At 46.0% G+C, this 17427-nt stretch overlaps 1 protein-coding gene across 2 annotated transcripts in view; it reads left to right on the top strand.

The window, feature by feature from the left end:
• RHBDL3 (rhomboid like 3) overlaps positions 1-17427 on the top strand; it is a 61187-nt gene that overhangs the window by 9665 nt on the left and 34095 nt on the right. Inside the window, exon 3 of one of the 2 annotated variants that reach the window (XM_054516857.1) lies at positions 12448-12531. The exons of the other annotated variant lie outside the window; for it this stretch is intronic. Coding sequence (XP_054372832.1) covers positions 12448-12531 — 84 coding nt within the window. The remainder of the gene's footprint in view (positions 1-12447; positions 12532-17427) is intronic. 2 annotated transcript variants of the gene reach the window in all.

Genomic DNA, 17427 nt, shown 5'->3' on the forward strand with positions numbered 1-17427 from the left:
GCAGGCATCTCCTGAAATGTTTCAAGGAGTCATAACAAACACACCAAAAAACACATGGAGGCTGAGTCAGTCTTACACAGCTCATGAGTTACTGGCAGCTTGATGTCTCTAGATTTGTAAAAAGCCTCAGGAGGCTTCCTACTCATTACACATTTGTGTACCTTCCACGTCTGAGCCTAGTAACCTGCACATTGGAGTACAGTGTCCAGAGCCTTGTGTCTCTGCTGCTTCCTGATCCCAGCTGCAGTGAGGGGCTTTGGAATCTCTGCTCTGCTGTTTCAGCTGGATGTGTGGGATGGGATTTAGGCACATAGATCCTTGCTAATGCATTGTTCTCAAATCCTGTCTTGCACATAGAAAATCACTGAAGCAATAAAAACGTTTAAGCCTGCGTGTTTAGAAAGAAAGGGGAGAAAAAGCCATAAACACAGAGTGGATTGATGCTGTTTTGCAAATCAGCTGGTGCATTGTGCTCTGTGGCTGTGTGCTGTCATGATAGAGAAGGGGAAGAGATCATCTCATCTCCAGAGGAGCAAGCCAGCTGCTTAGCGAGTGGAAACAGTTTGGAGGTGCTTTTCTACACCATCATCACTTATTCCTGTAACATTTACAGGACCTTTAAAGTTACTCTCTATCAGACAAAACAAATGCTTCTCCTCTACAGTCGGAAGTATGATGTTCCCATTGCTTTCTGGTATTTGCAATCAGTGCAAAAGTACTGGGGCACGTTTGCAAATTAAATGCAGCAGTGGGAGTGTTTGACGGCAGCCAAGAAAGCTGTGATCTCTCTCTGCCTCCTCACTAGGTGTTGTACTATATGTTGGTCTGAAATCAGTTAAGTAACAGCAGACCATGAGACAAAGTTGATGGGATTCAGCTGATGGGCTGTTTTCCTGCACCACTGTACATACAGGCTCCTGAGGAAAGCTGATTTCTGAATGTCCTGGATTTTTGTGTGATTCAAACCTTGTTGTGTTTGCCTGTTCAAGCTGTAGCACTTCTTTCCCTCTCCCTGTCTCTTGAGTGGTGGCATCAACCCCAATCTGGCTGCTCAGGGTGACACAGGGAATATTCTGTTCACTAGACACAATATTTCTTGGTGAAAAGTGTAGTGAAAGTCCTGAATGTTTGTGATCCCTCTGAGTCTCACTTGCACCTTGAATTCTTTCAACTTTAAAAGTAAAACCCCACACTAGCAAGACACAGAGAATTTATGAGTTCTTAGTGTCCATTCCTGTTGCTTAGGAACAGGTATCTGCAGTGACCCTGTGTTGTTGGTGAGAAGAGTAATGATGTATGAAACTGATGTTAAACAAGCAAGATCAATCTTACCCCTAGGAACTGTTCTTCATGTTCTTTGATACTTGACATACTTTGTAAGTAGCAAATACTCTGGAGCTCCTGAGTTCACGAGGGAAAGATGAATGTGACAGCTGGAGGCAGAGCTGTTTGTGACTATCATCAAACCTCTGGTCTGATGCTTTTCTTCAGGGCAGTGTTCCCTGAGGAAACATCTCTGCCTCAGTGAGCCTTCACAAATAGGTACCAGTGATGAACAGGAGTGCCTGGTTTGTGGAGCATACTTGTTTATGATGTACAGTGGTAGTGGAAGGGTTTGTTGATGGCAGCCTGCAGCCACTGAGATGTAGCCTTGTTTGCCTCTTGGCAGAGAAAGGATCAATATTACAGAGGGTGAAAAACTGGAACTGTCACAAAAACTATTGGAGGACCTGATCCTGAATGCTCTGACTTGGTTTAGCAAAGCACTTGAAAACAAGTGTGACAAATGTCCTGGATTGTTTCTGCGTCTGACATAAACTATGTTTTGCCAGGGTGGGTATCAGAATGGGGTGTGCCCTAAGGAATTTAGAGACCAAAGTGGGTTTTTAGTTCTGCCCCTTGGCTCTAAGACAGAGCCAGATGCTCTGCCGCTCCTCTCACGTTTGCCCTCACACTGAGAAATAATGGAAATTAGGACTTGAGCATTTTTTCTCACTTCTGGCAGTGGCCTCCATGGAATGATGTTGGGTTTTAGCCTTGTCTTTTGCCCTGGGGAGGAAAATCAAAGTGTTTATTGTAGTTCCTTCTTCCATTTGAACTGCTGCCTCTTCCCTCAGCTACTGCTTCCTAATTGCTGATAGAGGAGTTGCTTTTGCACACAGTCCTGCTATCACTGGATTTCTGTCTCTGGGTCGTTCTCCTCCCTGTTAACAGGGAAGGCACAAACATTTTCCTTCATATGTCCTCTGACAATACTATCTAGGTCTTGGGGAAATGTTTATTTTTGCATGGATTTGTGCATTTAGGCAGCCCTTTTGGGGGAGACTGCTTTGGAGAACATGGGAGATAGTCCTGCTGCTGCTGTCCTTGGTCTCTGAGCTGTGCTTGGAGACCATGGCTGGAGGAATAACTTCCTTCCAACCTAAATAAAGTGTCTGAAGAATTTTTATTAAGCTGTATTTGCTTTATTACACTTGGACTTGCCAGCCCTGGGAACTATTTGGCCAGGACTTGTGCATATGTGCTGTGTGCAGGATGTGCCTTTGACATATTAAATATTCTGGTGTTGTCTCTTTTAGGGCTTAATGAAACAAATTCAACAAGACCAGTGTTCTGGATGGCTTGTTCCAGGGTAGTGATAGCCAAAATTCCTCCCAAATAATTGTTTTAATGTATCTGAAACAGTGTTTTCCATCTTTATTCCCCCTGTGCTCCATGAGCTGAGAGCTGCCATTGCTGCATTGATTTATGGGATCTTTTAGTGTTGGTACTGGTGGCCAAGAAGAGCCAGAAAGTCATTTGCCAGCTGCTGATTTATGACCCTAGTGAACAGTCCTGAAAAGCACAGTAAGAATTTTCTGGGCCTTACGCAGTTCGAGCTGCCGGGAAGCTCCAGGCTGTTATCTGACCATGTGGAGTAATAAAACTGTGAAAACTAATTAACTTTTGTGCCTACTGCAAAACAAACAAGATCATGCAAAAATACTCCACACTTGCAAGCAACAGTGACTTTATGGGTTTTATAAGCCTGTGTTTAATGACCAAGCATGCAGTGCAATGTGTGAACTATGTTCCTTTTGCTGACTTCCAAAGCTGAACAGAGCATAACAAGCTTTACTGATCACTGAGGCTCTGAACACCAGCTTGGGATAAAGTTCTCTTTCATCCTTATTAATTATGTAGCTGATGTGCAGGTGGAGGTTTGACACAGAGCTGCATTGGGTGGTGTCTTGTAGTCTAAAGCAGCCTGAATTACGCTGAGCTGCTGCAGTTCATTCAAGGAGAGCTGCTCTCTGCAGTGGGAGTACCTGGAGTCTTTCTGAGGTCATTCTCTGCTCCTCACATGTAGGTGAATGAGCTCTTTCTCAGTGGGAACACCGAGGTGTTTTTCTGATGTTAGCAGACGAAGAGTCAGCCCTGCTCAGGACCTGTGTCCTGTGGTGGGGATGCTCTGTGTGTGCCAGCTGTGATGTTGACATCAGAGCAGAGATGTTTCTGACTGCCCTGGTGTTGTGTTCCTCGCCAGTGCCAAGGCACTGCCCAGCACTGTAGATCCAGCCTCTGTCATCTGACACCAGTTCAGAGGGGGGCAATGACTGCCTGTTCTTCTCCCTTCATCAAATTACTAAGGTAACTCTCCTTCGTTCTCCTCACTCCTGCATTACTCAGTAGCCCCTAATACTGGATGTTTAACTCTGTCTTGTTAGACTCAAAGCTGTTGATTCCTGTTATCATTTCCTAAGATCTACCAGTTTAGCTAAGATATTTGTCATGATTGCTGATATGGGAGCAGGTATTTGGAATTTGAAACAGAAAGTATTCTAAAAGCAGGAAAACTGTGATGTGACAAGATTAAAAAAAATTGTTTATTCTCTTTCTGATGGATGTGCTCAAGTTGTCATGGTACTCAGTACCAGAGCACCAGCCAGCCTGGGTCTGTCCCAGCTTTAGTTTTCTCCACAAAGCATAGTATTATTGCAGAGCTATTATTAACCTAAAAGAAATGTGTGTGCATACTCACTGCTATAGAATTCTGTTTTTCACACATCAAATCAAGCCCCTGTGTATTTTCACCTTCCTCCCAGATCTGGCAGACAGTGAAAAGGAGAGCTATTTTTAATATAAGCTATTTTTATTTTTATTTCATTTAAGCAATATTCTGAAATGTTCTGTGTTTTGAGTCCAGAGTATGAAAATGTAGTTTTTCTCCTGACAGGTCTCATGGATTATTGTATAAAGCTTCATGTCTATAAAGGAAGGATAAAATTTCCTTCAGGAAGGGCAGAAGTTCTGATTTTGGGGGATACAAGTTTTAGTTTCTTTTAGAAACTGAAAAACAGTGGCAGTCACTGTCCTCATATTAAAGAATTTACCAAGAAGGAGGAACAATTAATCAGAGGAGACAAACAAAAGTCTTGTATGGCAGAGTGGTATCAAAAGATCCAGTTCTCTTCCAGGGGAGAAGATGACAGTCACTGGATTAGGAATCATTTGCCTGAAACAATATTTCTGGCAACCAGAGAGATTGGCATTACTGTCAGAATGGTGCTTACAAACATTTCATCACCTTCTAGCTGTCACTACAGTTCTGTTATCCCACTGGAGCACCTGCTCCACCTGTCTTCCTGAAAGGCTGGCATGTATTGTCCAGGAGAGAAGATGAATTTCTGGTCCAAATGCAGTCCCTGCCCAGAAGAAATGCATATAGAAATGTTTCCTCCTTTCCCCAGTGAATGTGCCTGAGCCCTGTCTGATGGGCCAGAGGGGAGGTTACTCTCCAGAGCAGGTCCATCCTTCCATGCTGAGTGTCCTGCACCTGGGCTGTGGTGATGGAATAGCAAATTGTTCCCAGGGTGCAGGTGCTGGTCACAGCAATAAGGGCTGAGGCCACTGGCTTTGTGCTCTACAGGGAGGAAGAGGGAGAGAGGCAGAGCAGATCTGACTGTACAGGAAGGCTGGAGCTGGGGAAAAGCAGAGTGCCCAGTTTTGCAAGGTAGCTTTAGGTCAGGACTTCAGGCAGTAGGCAGGAAACCTCGGGTGCAACAGGAGCAACATTCCCACATCAGCACTGACCCAACAGTGCTGGGGCTGGTTCAATGCAAAGCCCAGCTCAGCTTTTCCCTGGCTCCCAGTGCTGAGGGGGCTGTGTGTGACAGTCCAGGTGGTTTCTGTGCTGGTGCCCCTTGAACTGGGACAGCCCTCACCCGCCCTGCTGCAGCCTTTTTACACACAGAGTCACAGCTAATGAAACACAAGGTAAGAGGAGCTCCTTGCACTTGTATGGGCAGAACTTTTCCTTACTGAGTACATTTCCAGCCTGGTTTCCACCTTGCAGCACGTGGTAGGCACAGCCCTGGTCCTTGCTGCGAGGGGTGTCTGACACAGCCCATGGGTCACAGCATCCTGGCACCTGATAAGGCTGAGGGGGACAGCCAAGCTCTGAGCCCAGCAGCTCTCCCACGGGGCTGCCCTGCAGTGTGCTCCACTCTTTTCTGCCTGATGGAGCAGAAAAGGGAGGAGCAGCAGTTGTCTCCTGGGGCTGGCTGGGTCATTGGTGTTTCTGCCTGGCCATCCACTTGCTGGTGTTGCTCACCAGACATGTCACTAAACAGCAGCAGAGAGAGACCCAGTGGCTCAGATCTGATTAACCTCTACAACTTTATGCTGTGTCTTAATTGGATTAGCTGCAGGGGGGTGGTTTTGCTCTTGTTCCTGATTTTTTCTTAAACAGGTACTTATCACTGTGACATCTGATGGAAGCAACAAGTTTGAGTAGCAAGACCTGTGAATAAATAAGCAGTGTTTGCTTCTTCCCCACTGCTCAACTAACAGCTCCTGCCCTTCCTTTCTAAGGCACTGCTGTAGCTGATGCCTGTGAAATGGCTTTGAGTAAGCCCTGCAGTCAGATCTCTTGGGAGGTGTGGGCTTTGCCTGACAGCCTGAACCCAGAGTCCCTGATTGGTAACCACAGTTCTTTCACTTTTGGGAAGGATTTCTGCTCAGCAAATGTTCAAAGCAGTATTAACTTTCCATGTTCAGTTTCTTTCATCTTTTGTCTGAGCATTTTAGTTTCCTTCAGAGCCTGATTCTTCTGCACCTCAGGGTTTTTGCATGTATCACCACAGTGGCTGTGGGTTGTAGGGAATTGGCCTTATTCAGCACTGCAATAGCCCTTCCTCTGCCAGGACTTCAAAGCTCATTCTCCAGTATCAGTTCATTTAGTTTCATAGATGGGAAAATGGAATAAGGAGATCAGTAATCATATTCTGTTACAGTGGGGAACTGCCTGCTACAGACCTGAAAAAGGAATTGAATTCATTTGATTGTGGAATTGCCCCTAATTCCTCAAGGTGTTGTCTACCTGTGTGGCACCCAATTGAAAAAAATGCAGAACCAGTTTAGGGGAGTCTTCCCCCCTTTGTCTATTCTTCTGCCTGCAGCACCCAGTTCCCTTTTCAAGAAGCTTAAAATAGGAGCCTTTCTCCCTGCCACAGCTGTAATTGGTGCTGGGTTGGGCGCTGGAGAGGTGATGGAGGGGGTACAGGCTGCTGAGACATTCTCTCTTACATCTCTTCCTGATAGCTGTGCACAAAGAGTGAATTGTAGGTGTGGTATCAGGCCATGCTTCTGTTCCAGGAGGAATAATAGATGTACCAGCAACAAACTGCCTGTTTCAAGATCAAAAGTGCTGTTACATTAAAGCTGGTAATACTGCCTGGCTTGGCAAAAGCCTGACAGAGCGTTCCAGGGTTTTAATGTATATTCAGATAAACTATCTTCCACAGGGAGGTTCAGGCCTTTGAATTTAGTCCATGTACAATAGCAAGGGTTTTAGTGACTTGGTAAGAAGGTGGCTCCAAGGAATTCCCTCTTGGTACGGGGCTTGAATGTAATTAATTGGCGAGCACTGCTTGCAGTGCAGTTACAGTCTCACAGCAGAGAGTTCAGTGCTTCTTGGCACCTGGGGTGCCTTTGCAGGGTGTGTGGTTGTCAGGCATGGGCTCTGCTGCTGCTCCTAAAGAAAACATGATCATTAAGTTGAGGTATAATGGACATTAGTTTCCTATCTCAGATTTAATGCATTCATGTATTTTGTGTCCACTGGCCCCTCAGCAGCTCACAGGCTGGATATGTAAATTGGTAGCTGCAGAGGATGACTGATCTGTTAATGGGTGGAATTTGATGCTCATAAAATGAATGCATTTAATGTTGCATGGCAATGGTTTACTTGAATTTTTAAGTCTCCTGAGGATCTCTTGAAATTCTGTGGCTCTGGCTGTATTTGTTACAAAAAGCAATACAAATGGAGAGGCTCTGTGGTTTCTGAGGGCTGGCTGTTCTGTTGTCTGTGAGTATCACTTCAACTTTTTCTGTATCAAATATTATTCCAAGGAAGTTGTGAAAGTGGGAAATGCAATGATATCTGAAAACAAAACACTGCAGTAAAATTCGTGGTGTCCATAGAAATAGCTGTCTTTGGAGATCTGTTCAGATATTATTTTTCAGGAAAAGCCAAGTTTTAGTAGATAATTTTTCATTATTAGGCTTTTGTTGAGGGATACAGAGGACTAAATGATTTAGTGGGTCATTAAAATAAGTACAGATCTGCCACTGTGGGGTTTTAAATACAAAATTAAATCCTGGCCTCTTGGAAGGGGCCTCCCTTGCTTCCTTTGGGCCCCATGCTAATTTCATTGCTGGTTTCAGAAGGGCAAGGACTTCCACTGATTTTAATTTTACAATGTTTCTTTTAGTATGCAGGCATTGAAATATTAAATTTCTTTTGCTGAGGGTTTCATTAAAGGAAGCTGTATGCCCCTTCCATGGCAGAGCATTTGTGTGATAAATTGCATATTACAAACACATGAAGTGGTATGATCCCTCAGATATTGCAGAGTTACACTCTGAAAACATTGGTGCTTCTTGTTTTTCCCTTTAGCACTGTGAGGCAAATACTTCAATTTTTCATCGCTTCCACAAGCCTGGGCTGAAGGGACATTAACAAATATGCAGGGAGAATATTGTGATATGCACCATAAAGTTGTGCCAAGGTGAAAGGAATATACAGGCTCAAATGATCCCTTCCCCTGAGGCTTTTGTGATTTATTTTAATATTTTCTAAGGTGAAGTGCTGGATCCAAGCCTTGCTACCAGACAGCATCTTCCATGTCAGACAAAAAATCTTTTACTTGTGTCTTCCTTGGCCACCACCCCTCCAGATACTGGTGATTTCAGCACAGCAGAGTTTGGCTGTGGAAAGTCTGTCACTGCTGTCATGATGTGCTGCTCTGTGGGGACTGCATCCACCTCTGCCTGGTCTGTTCTCAAGGGATGTGTGCCAGGGTTAGACTGAACAGTGTCTCAGTTTTGCAGCCTGAGGAAAGGGCCCTGGTTTGCTGTGTTTCTGAGAAGGCCATTGAATGAGGCAGATTTGCTGTGTGGGCAGCAGGAATAGAACCAGGGTGAAGTACCAGTGTGGAGTGGCTGAGGCTGTGGGTGGCACCTCCATGACATTTCTTTTTCTCATTTGAAAAAACTCCCCCAGAGCCAAGCAGGGGTGCCTGGTTATGATGTTTTGGCTCTGAAATTGGCTACTTGTGATTGCAGGGATCTGCAGCCTGCTCTGGGCTACTGTAAACACATCTTTCAACTTGTAAGAAACTTGCTGTGTTTCCTTGAAGGACATCAGCGAAAATGCAGGCAAACCTCAGCTGCTTTTCTTCTGGAGACTTGGTCTCCCAAACAAGATTCTCATGAGTAGTTTCATATTTGTCTCAAGTCCATGAATTCAGTGGCAGCTGAAGGTATTTGGCAGCTTTGGGTACCAGTCACTCCCTGGGGCTGCAGAAGGCAGCATTGCACTGTGGACAGGTCAGTGTAACCACCAGCTCCGGTGCCACTGAGCTCTGTGTCACTGAGCTCTGTGTCACTGAGCTCTGTGTCACTGAGCTGAGCTCTGGCTTGTGCTGCCTGAGCTCACAGCCCTGCACACAGCTGATGAGGCTCAAGGGGGAAGGAACAGTGAAATGTGGAGGGCTGAAAATGATCTCAAGAAATTTGCTCCCTTCCCCATCAGCCCCCCACCGCAGATTAAAGTTATCTAGAATGTTCCTTTTCCTTGGTGTAGGAGGGATTCTCACTTCAGTTTGTCTGAGACCAGGACCACAAGGCCTGGGAAGGGAAGAGTGAATGGAGAAGCTGCTCGCCAGGACCTGCTTCTTCTGGTGACATCAGGTAGCAGTTTCTGAAACAATTTTTAGCTGCCTCCAAACTCTGTAGAGTTGAGAACTGGATCAAGGAATACTGGTCAATTAAAATGGCAATACAATTTTAATTGACATAATAAGACTAAGGTATAGTATAATTAATTTTTTCATGCAATAAAATAGGACAGGAATTAATCTTAGCTAAGTTACCAGTCTGTTGTACTTCCTTACCTGCTACAATGAACATTTTTCTATGCAGTGAGATTTTCTAGCAAAGAAATGCTGAGAGTAGAGGGTGATGGCCATGGGCTTGCTTTCTAGCTGGCCCAAGCATGCTGATGTGTAGTACTTTACTGAGGGCTAACCAAAACTAAAAATCCTGTCTGTATCTCCTGCCCAGCTCCTCCAGATCAGTGTGATGAGCAGAGCCTGTTCTGTTCTCCATCTGTCCCTTCCTTGTCATCTTCACTATCATTAATTGTTAATGTCTGGCCTGAAGAGATTGCCTCTTAGCACAGTGCTGATGGGATCTTTCCATGCAGGATTAAGGCTGGAGTGGATTGGCAGGAGACAGTATCCTTGCTGGGGGAAGTTTGCCAGATGCGTGCATGCTTGGTGCTGCTGCTCTTCCAGTTACTCCAGTTCATATCTGGACATGGGCAAGGGTCAGTTGCAGCTCCATGACCTCTGACCAGTACATCAGGTCAGACATGGTTGGTCTGGGTTTGGGAGAGGCCTCCTGCACCCAGCTGCTGCACATGGCCTTCAAGGAGACTTTCTGTCTGTTTACATCAGCTGCACCATCCCTGGTCAGGTGCAGACCACTGTGTGATCACAGAGCTTTAATCAGGGCAGTGATAACGCTAACAGAGTAGTGGGAGTGCTGGCAGGGGGAGTTGAGATGTCATTTCTTACCATGTCATGGTCCCCAGGTGGTTAATGTGGCTGTAAATCACATAAGTGCTTTCCCATAGCTTTGCTTTCTGCTGCTGCCTCAGCTTTCTGCTGCTGCCAGCATTTCAAGGGGCACAGATCTCCAGATCTCAGCTTGTGGCAAAAGCGTGGCCTCCTTTCCCTGTCAAGGTACTTGGTGTACATTTCCAGTGCCCTGAAGCCTAGCTGAGGGCCCTGCTAACCTCACTGAATCCAGGCTCGGAGAGATTATATTTCATTTTGTTTTATCAGGTTTGCTTTCCTGTGGAGTCTGTATTTTTCCCTGTGTCTGCACAGGGAGCAGGGAAGTATTCCATGGCATTTCAGGAGGTTAGGAGTTTCCCCTTACCTGGCTGGTCTCCTGGTCTGCTCCTGGGAAGTCCTTGGAAACCCTTGTTGCTCTTTCCCAAAGGTGTCCTGCAGTAAGCAAAAGCTATCTGTTACCTAGCAAGGGCAGCCTGGGCCCTGCAGGTGCAGTTGCTGCTGGCTGTCAGTAGCACAGGTGATGACTCTTTCTTCATATTCAGGACAGACTGGCAGAAACTTTGTGTGCTTTGAAACCATCACACCAGGAAGGGTTTCCATGTGTGTTGGTGCTTTCTACAGCTAGAGCAGCTGCAAAAATGTCTTCTCCCAGTCTAGAGGGAAACCTTTATCTCTAATTCATCTCAGACTCTAAATCATAAAGATAGCCAAGTAAAACCAGCAGAATTTGCACCAAAGGGCTCAATTTTGTTGGTTTCTTGAAGGGGCTGTTAAGAGATGTTCACAGTGTTTAGAAGCATTGTTGGTTTTATTTGTTTATTTTTCTATGAAAATCTCACTGGTTGGTATTCCCATGTCCCTTTTAAGCCATTTGAGATGAAAAATTTATTTTGTTTCTTTCATTATAAAACTATTTTTATCCTGGCTCATGAGACTGTACAAGTAGAAATTGAAGCACTGCTTGGTATTTCCTTGCCCATGCTATCTGTTAGTCATCCCCAGCTCCTTTCAGCTCTCCCCAGCTCCCCCCCCCTCCCCAGCTTGCCTTGAAGGGCTGGGAAAGCCGGCGCTGGCACATTATGTTGCCTGTCTGATTGTTGTGGGGTTGTGTTTGTGTGGGGAAGGTCACGAGACAAAGAGACCACCAGGCAGGGCTGGGTGGGGGCTGTTCAGTCCCTTTCCATTCAGGCCTCTTGGCAATGGGTGGGAAGAGTCTTGTTTGCATGACAGGATTTCAGGGGGCCATTGCTTTTTGTTTAGATTTCTTCCACTGCTGCTGCAATGGGCCCTGGAGGGCTACAACAAAGGTAGAGCTTGTATTATGAGATTCATGGGGCAAAGCTCTCAGTGCAGGAGTGACTGAGCCTGACCAGCCACTGTGCTCCTGCAGCCTGGAGACTGCCAGCAATCGCTCCAGCTGGGCTGTTTGTGCCATGTCCAGTTGTGGCTCTGGTGGGAGCTCTGACTCTTGTGGGCTGAGATCCTTAGTGGGATGAATGCTCTGCAAGCATTCTGTCTGTGGAATGAGGGTTGGAATTCAGGGGACAGCTCCACAGACCTGCCACAGTGGCTATGCTTCCCTGAGTATTTCTGAGACTTCCAGGCAGTGACTTTATTTGCAGCATCTGCCTCTTTCCTTGCTATCAGGTTGACATTTTTGAGAGCATTCTTGTGTATAAACAGTGCTTACTTCCTCATCATCCCTGTGAGAAGCTGAGCTGCTGTCCCTGGGTGCAGCTCTCCCCTCACCTCATCCTTAGAAAGCAGCTCAGTCTATGTTTACCTCTGGTGTGCACAAAGGCAAACATTGTCAGGGACTCATTGTAACTGTCCCAATTACCCTAATTTCATTTGCATAAGAAGATCGACCAGCCTGTGGCAGTGGTACTGCCTTGGCTGTCTGATATGGGACACTGTCATTTGGGAAGCAGGAAAGAACTGGAATTCCCAGGCTGGATGTGGGATGGGGAGAGGGGGCTGTTTTGGTCCCTAGCAGCATGGGTGCTACAGCAGCCCTTCCTGGAGGCAGGATAACTTGTCAGATCTCAGGCACTGCAAGTCCCTGACGGTGTCTGATTCAGATGTAAGAGCTGCCAGCTTCCCAAAGATGCAGATTCCAGGTACCCCAAGCATGCCTGAGTGTCTGGCTGTCCCATACAAGTAAATCCTTCCCCTGTGTAGTGTGTATGTGTGTATTTATCTATTTTTTGTCAGTAGGCGTTGACCCTGCTCGAATGCTTCTAGACTAAGCAGTGGCCTGCTGTGTTTGTCACTTCCCTCAGGCACATGTAACCTCTCCTCCTTGTGTTTGGATTTTTTCCAGAAAGGTAGCTGTTCCTGCAGGCAGGCACTAAAGCAAGAGGAAAGCAGCTGGGATGGAGCAGAAGTCAGGAAGCAGGCTGAAATGGTATGATCTCTTGACCCAAAGCAATAGCTAGTGCTGGTAGGACTTGCTTGCACTGCAGCAGCTGCACAGTTCTCGCTCCTCTCATTGGACTGAGAATGAATCATATTTTCTCTCCCTTCCTCCCAATGCCACATGTAACATGATCTCCCTGTGCCCAGGCTGGCAGATGGAAACCCAAAACTCTTCTGTTTGCAGTAATGGTTCTTCATGGGCTCAACTGGCCTGTGAAGCTGCCGTGTTCAAGCTTGTGAGCTTTGGCAGAGCAGCTTTTCTGTCCCTGTGCCCTGCTGTGTGTGTGCCTGCACAGACCCACATCCAGGTCTTCATCTCCCTGCTGCTTCCAGGAGAGAGCCTTGCTCTTGGACATCTTTCCTTGTTGCTTGTGGATATCACCAAGCTTAGTGTGCTTCGTGGAGATGCTTTGAGCTTTACTCTGTCTTACCCCATCCTTCAAAGTCCCCCCTCCAGTATTTGGCAATTAAAAATTTTTATTAGTTAGTTACTAGGTGGCAATACAGGAGTGTGTCATGGAGGTGGCTGGAGCACAGGCACCTCTCCTCAGCTACAGTAGCATTTTAAGCCTCTTGCATCCTTGGGTGAGTTACTTTGGTAATTACTTGGGTAAATTACTTTGCCTGTTTCCCAGTTCAAAAGTGGAACTCCTTATGAAGTGATACCACTGTGAATTGTAAAGAGCACAAATTATCATTTCAAAATGTACTATGTCCTAGAGACCTGATTGCTAACAGCCAGATCCCAAGTCTCTGTCCTTACATTTTTGTAAGGGATTCATCAATCTCTGAGGGATTGATGATCCAGCCCAGATTTCTCAGGAATTCCTTTGTTCTTTCTTTGGCAGGACGTGGAGCAGGGAAAGAAATCCTTATGTGTTTTCTCAGATGAGATGCTGCTTGTACTCTGACTGCAGGACACTCACATTTTTTGCCTGAAATTACCCACATTGGTATTGTAATGTTTGCTAGGTGCAAGGAACATCAAAAAAGAAAGGGGCAGAACAGAGTCTCAAGTTGGGGCACAGATGGGCCCCTCATGGTTCCTCTAGCAACCCTTTAAAAGCTAGTTTGTATGTTTGACTTCCCTGATGTGTTGAAAAGGCAAAGTAAGGTCAAGTCTTACATTTAAATTTGGGTTCTTTCCGTTGTATTTGTTTTTGCAGGGAGTGTCCTACCTTCTACTGCATTTCTATGGCCTCTCATTTTAGCTTATGTGTTAGTGGGGTCTATTAATAAGCAAGCAAAACACGTGCTCCAGACTGAATTAGCTTTTAAATCATTGTTCCTAACAAATATGAAGTGAAATACTGTGATTTAGGTACTTACACTATCTCTTTTAAGCTGAGTCACTGTGTCTTTTGCTTTGTATTGGGAAAATAACTTTGGCACATATTCACACAGTGGTGACTGATGGACCTAGGAGGAAAACAGAGACACTGGCCACCCAAAGAGGAGAGGAGGGCATCCAGTTTTCAGCTCTGCCAGTGAGGTTCAAGTAATAAGATGTGCCCTTTTAAAACGCTTTGTTTTCCCCAGCTGTGCAAAGGGAGGAGGTGGATGAATAATAATACAGAGAGTTTTGTTTGAAATTCACCAAAAGGCCAAGGGAAACAGTGCTTTTTCCTTTTCAAGCAAAATATTTAATTTGATTTGAGCTGAACCATCTGGGCACTCTGAATAGGAATGTAAATGACAGTTTTTAAGGAAACATTTTGAAAATGGCAATGTCCAGTGCTTTGGAATTTTAGAATCTGAAGGAACTTCTAAACAATCATTATTCAAACAATCAGTATTCAAATTTAAGGCAAATTCTCAGGAAAGTCTTGGTGTGACTGAAATCTCAGGAAATCTCTTTGCTTGGAAAAGTTTTGTTTGGAAAAACTTTATCCTTGCCCTGTAAGTGGTAGACAAGGCCTGCAATAACACTGCTGATAAACATTATATTCTGCATATAAACTGCATCTTGTCCTGCCCTTGGAGCAGTGTTACACTTGCATCTCTTGGGCTGCTGCTTGTAATTATCCTGGTGCTTTATCCTGTCGGCCGTTTCCATGTCACTGGCTCAGTTTTGCTACAGCTCCCTTTGATGGGGGCAGTCTGACCTTTGGTGGCTGCTGTTTGATTTGCTCTGGGTTCATGAGAATTTGTTGGCTGGGAGCAAAGGAGGTGCCCAATGGTGGAGGGATTATACAGGGACAGACCATGGTAGCACTGTCTGCTCGAGGCAGCTTTTCTGCTCCTGGATTAAAGTTCATGCTGTGCTGCTTGTCTGTCTCTCTAAGGCCTTGTCAAGTCCATGTGGGAAGCTGTTCTGTCTGCACTATTTCACTTTGTGCTGCTCAGGTCTCTTCTTGCCTCATTTCTCCTCCCTCTTTCCCCTTCCATTCAGGCGGCATCTTTCAGTCTTCCCCATTCAAGCTCTGTCTTTGCTCTCTGCCCTGTGTAAAAGTTCCATGCCCTCCCTACCATTCATCACCTCTTGCTCATTCACCTCCCTGCTTTCTTTTCCCCATTCATCTGGGCTTCCCCTCACCCAGGCTGGGCTGCCCTCTCCTCCTGCCCCTTCCACAGTCCTCCTTTTGTGTCTCTGCACTCCCTTCTCTGTGGCTATCCAAAGCTCAGCAGTCTGCAGTGTGCTCTGTGAGGATGCTCTTCTAGAAGTTGGCCCCAGCTGATGAGCAAATTAATCCTCAGTGGAAGCCTGGTGGGACTGTTGTGGGTGGATTTGTCTCTCTAGTTACCCTACAGGTGAGAAGATTTCTTTTCCCTCCACTTCCTGGAGATGCATCATGATGCATGAACAGGAAGAGCATTACAATTTCCTAACCTTCCTGTTCAGTCTGGTCTTTATGTCTCTCCCTCCTGGCTTGTTTCCCCTTTGTTTGCAGCTCTCAGGTGACTCCTTGGGAGGTTGGTTGGATTTCCTCATTCCTGAGGAACGCCACATGAATTTTCTTAATTATGCTGGCTCTGTAATTATGGTTGTTGCCTGTGTCTTCTCTGCTTCCTTCTTTTAAATCATCTACTTGGAGGCTGTATCAGTTTTGTCAAGCCATCTCTGCTCTCCAATATGTGTTTTAAGTGTTCCCCAGGAAACAGAGCTTATGAATTGTATTAGCCAGGCCTTGTTGTTTCTGGGTCTCAATGCAGCCACGACCCTGTGCTTGTGATGCAGACACAGGAAATATGGACCACAGCCTCTGCCAAAGATTTCCCAGCTTGCTGAGCACCTGGTCCCCTGCAGCTCCCACAGTGCCAGCAGTGTGCAGACATCACCCCATGGTATTGAAGGAGCAGATCTCTGCTGCAGTGTGGCAGGAAAACAAAGTGGGAGGTCTGCTGGCCCATGGGTGCCCGTGGGGGGCTTCAGCTTTGCATGGTTAAACTGCATTCAAGTCAGTCTGGTCAAATAAAAGGGCAATATTAGAGCCTGGGAAGAGTGGATAGGCTTGGAGGAAGCAGGTGCTCTGAAAGCTTGTGTGCTCCCTGTGCCTGTGGGAAATCTGATCAACTCAGTAAAGGAGACAGAAATGAGGTGGAGACAGGCAAGGAGAGGGGCTCTGTGAGTGGCTGCAGGTTTGACAGGACGAGCTCTCTCTTGTGTGGGAGGCTGTGAAAGGACCATCCACTGCTGTCTCATGAGGCTAAAAGGAGTCCCTGATGCAGCCTGGCGGGGCCAGGCTCTGGGAGGACTTGTCAATTCTCTGAGAAGGACCCTTCCCCTGATAACTGTCTCAAAGTGGGATTTCAAACCCTGCTGTGCTTTGTTGTCAGGCTGGTGAGTGTGTAAAAGAGATTCCCCGTTCGTAGTGCTTGTGCCCTGCAGAGACATTGAACCTGGCAGGGCACATCAACCCCTGGCCAGCTCCAGGCCAGCCCTGCATCTTGTCACCTGCAGGCAGCAAAGCTTGGACTGGGAACCCGGCACAAACAGCACTTCTCCCTGTGAAGTTAGTTGCATTCCTGTTGTGGAGTTTATTTAGTCATGATTTGCTTTAAAATGTCAGACTCATTTTCTTTCTGTTTGAAAACTTGTGACGGAGAGAACCCTGGAAACACTGCCCCTTGTATCCAGTAAGAGCATATAGGAATCCAAAATGCAGCTTGATTTTTCTGATTTGTGGTTTTGCAACTTTGGCACTTGGACAGATCTCTTCTACCCTTAAACCAAAGCACATTTGACATAGCAGACACTGGTAAAGTGCAAACACTGCAGAAATTACTATTGCAGTTCAATGCAGGGAACCTGCAGTCTGCGTGTCATCCAGGAATGATTTGGATACATCACCTAAGAAACAATTCAAACCACCACAACTTCCAGCAGTCTGGCTCCTTCCTGGAGCTGTAACTCCTGTGATCACCCTGGAAAGATGCAAGTCAGGATTTCTTGCTCTCAAGCATTTAAATGGTAGAAGTTAAAGAATAATGAATGCTCCAGCTCCAGGCTGCATTTGGAGCCAGCCTGTCTGCAGTACCTTTGAGATGGTTATGTCGTTGCAGTGTAATGCCAGTGCCTACAAGACATTTCAAGGAATCATGTGATAGCTCTGTCTCCTCTTCACAAGGCTGACTTAAACTTCTGCTCCAGTTTCACTTGGAAAGCAGAGTTTCTTTGATAGCTTCTAGTCCCCATGACTGAGCAAAGCCAGTTGTGATACCAATAGGAGTTCAATACTGCCCAGTCCATTTAGCAGGAGTTTTGCTCCATGGCTGTTGCTGTAACCAGGAGTGTGGTTTGAATTCCAGTACAGGTGGGTCATTTTGGCTACATGTGGGCTATGGCACTTGTTAGCTGGAGCTTTAAATTAATCTGTTTAGCTTGAGCTTTTCTGAACCCTCAGAACTTGCTGTCAGGTCAGAAGAGAACTGTTGGGATCATCTA

The sequence above is a fragment of the Molothrus ater genome, chromosome 19 (genome assembly GCF_012460135.2).
Source record: "Molothrus ater isolate BHLD 08-10-18 breed brown headed cowbird chromosome 19, BPBGC_Mater_1.1, whole genome shotgun sequence".
Classification (NCBI taxonomy): domain Eukaryota; kingdom Metazoa; phylum Chordata; class Aves; order Passeriformes; family Icteridae; genus Molothrus; species Molothrus ater.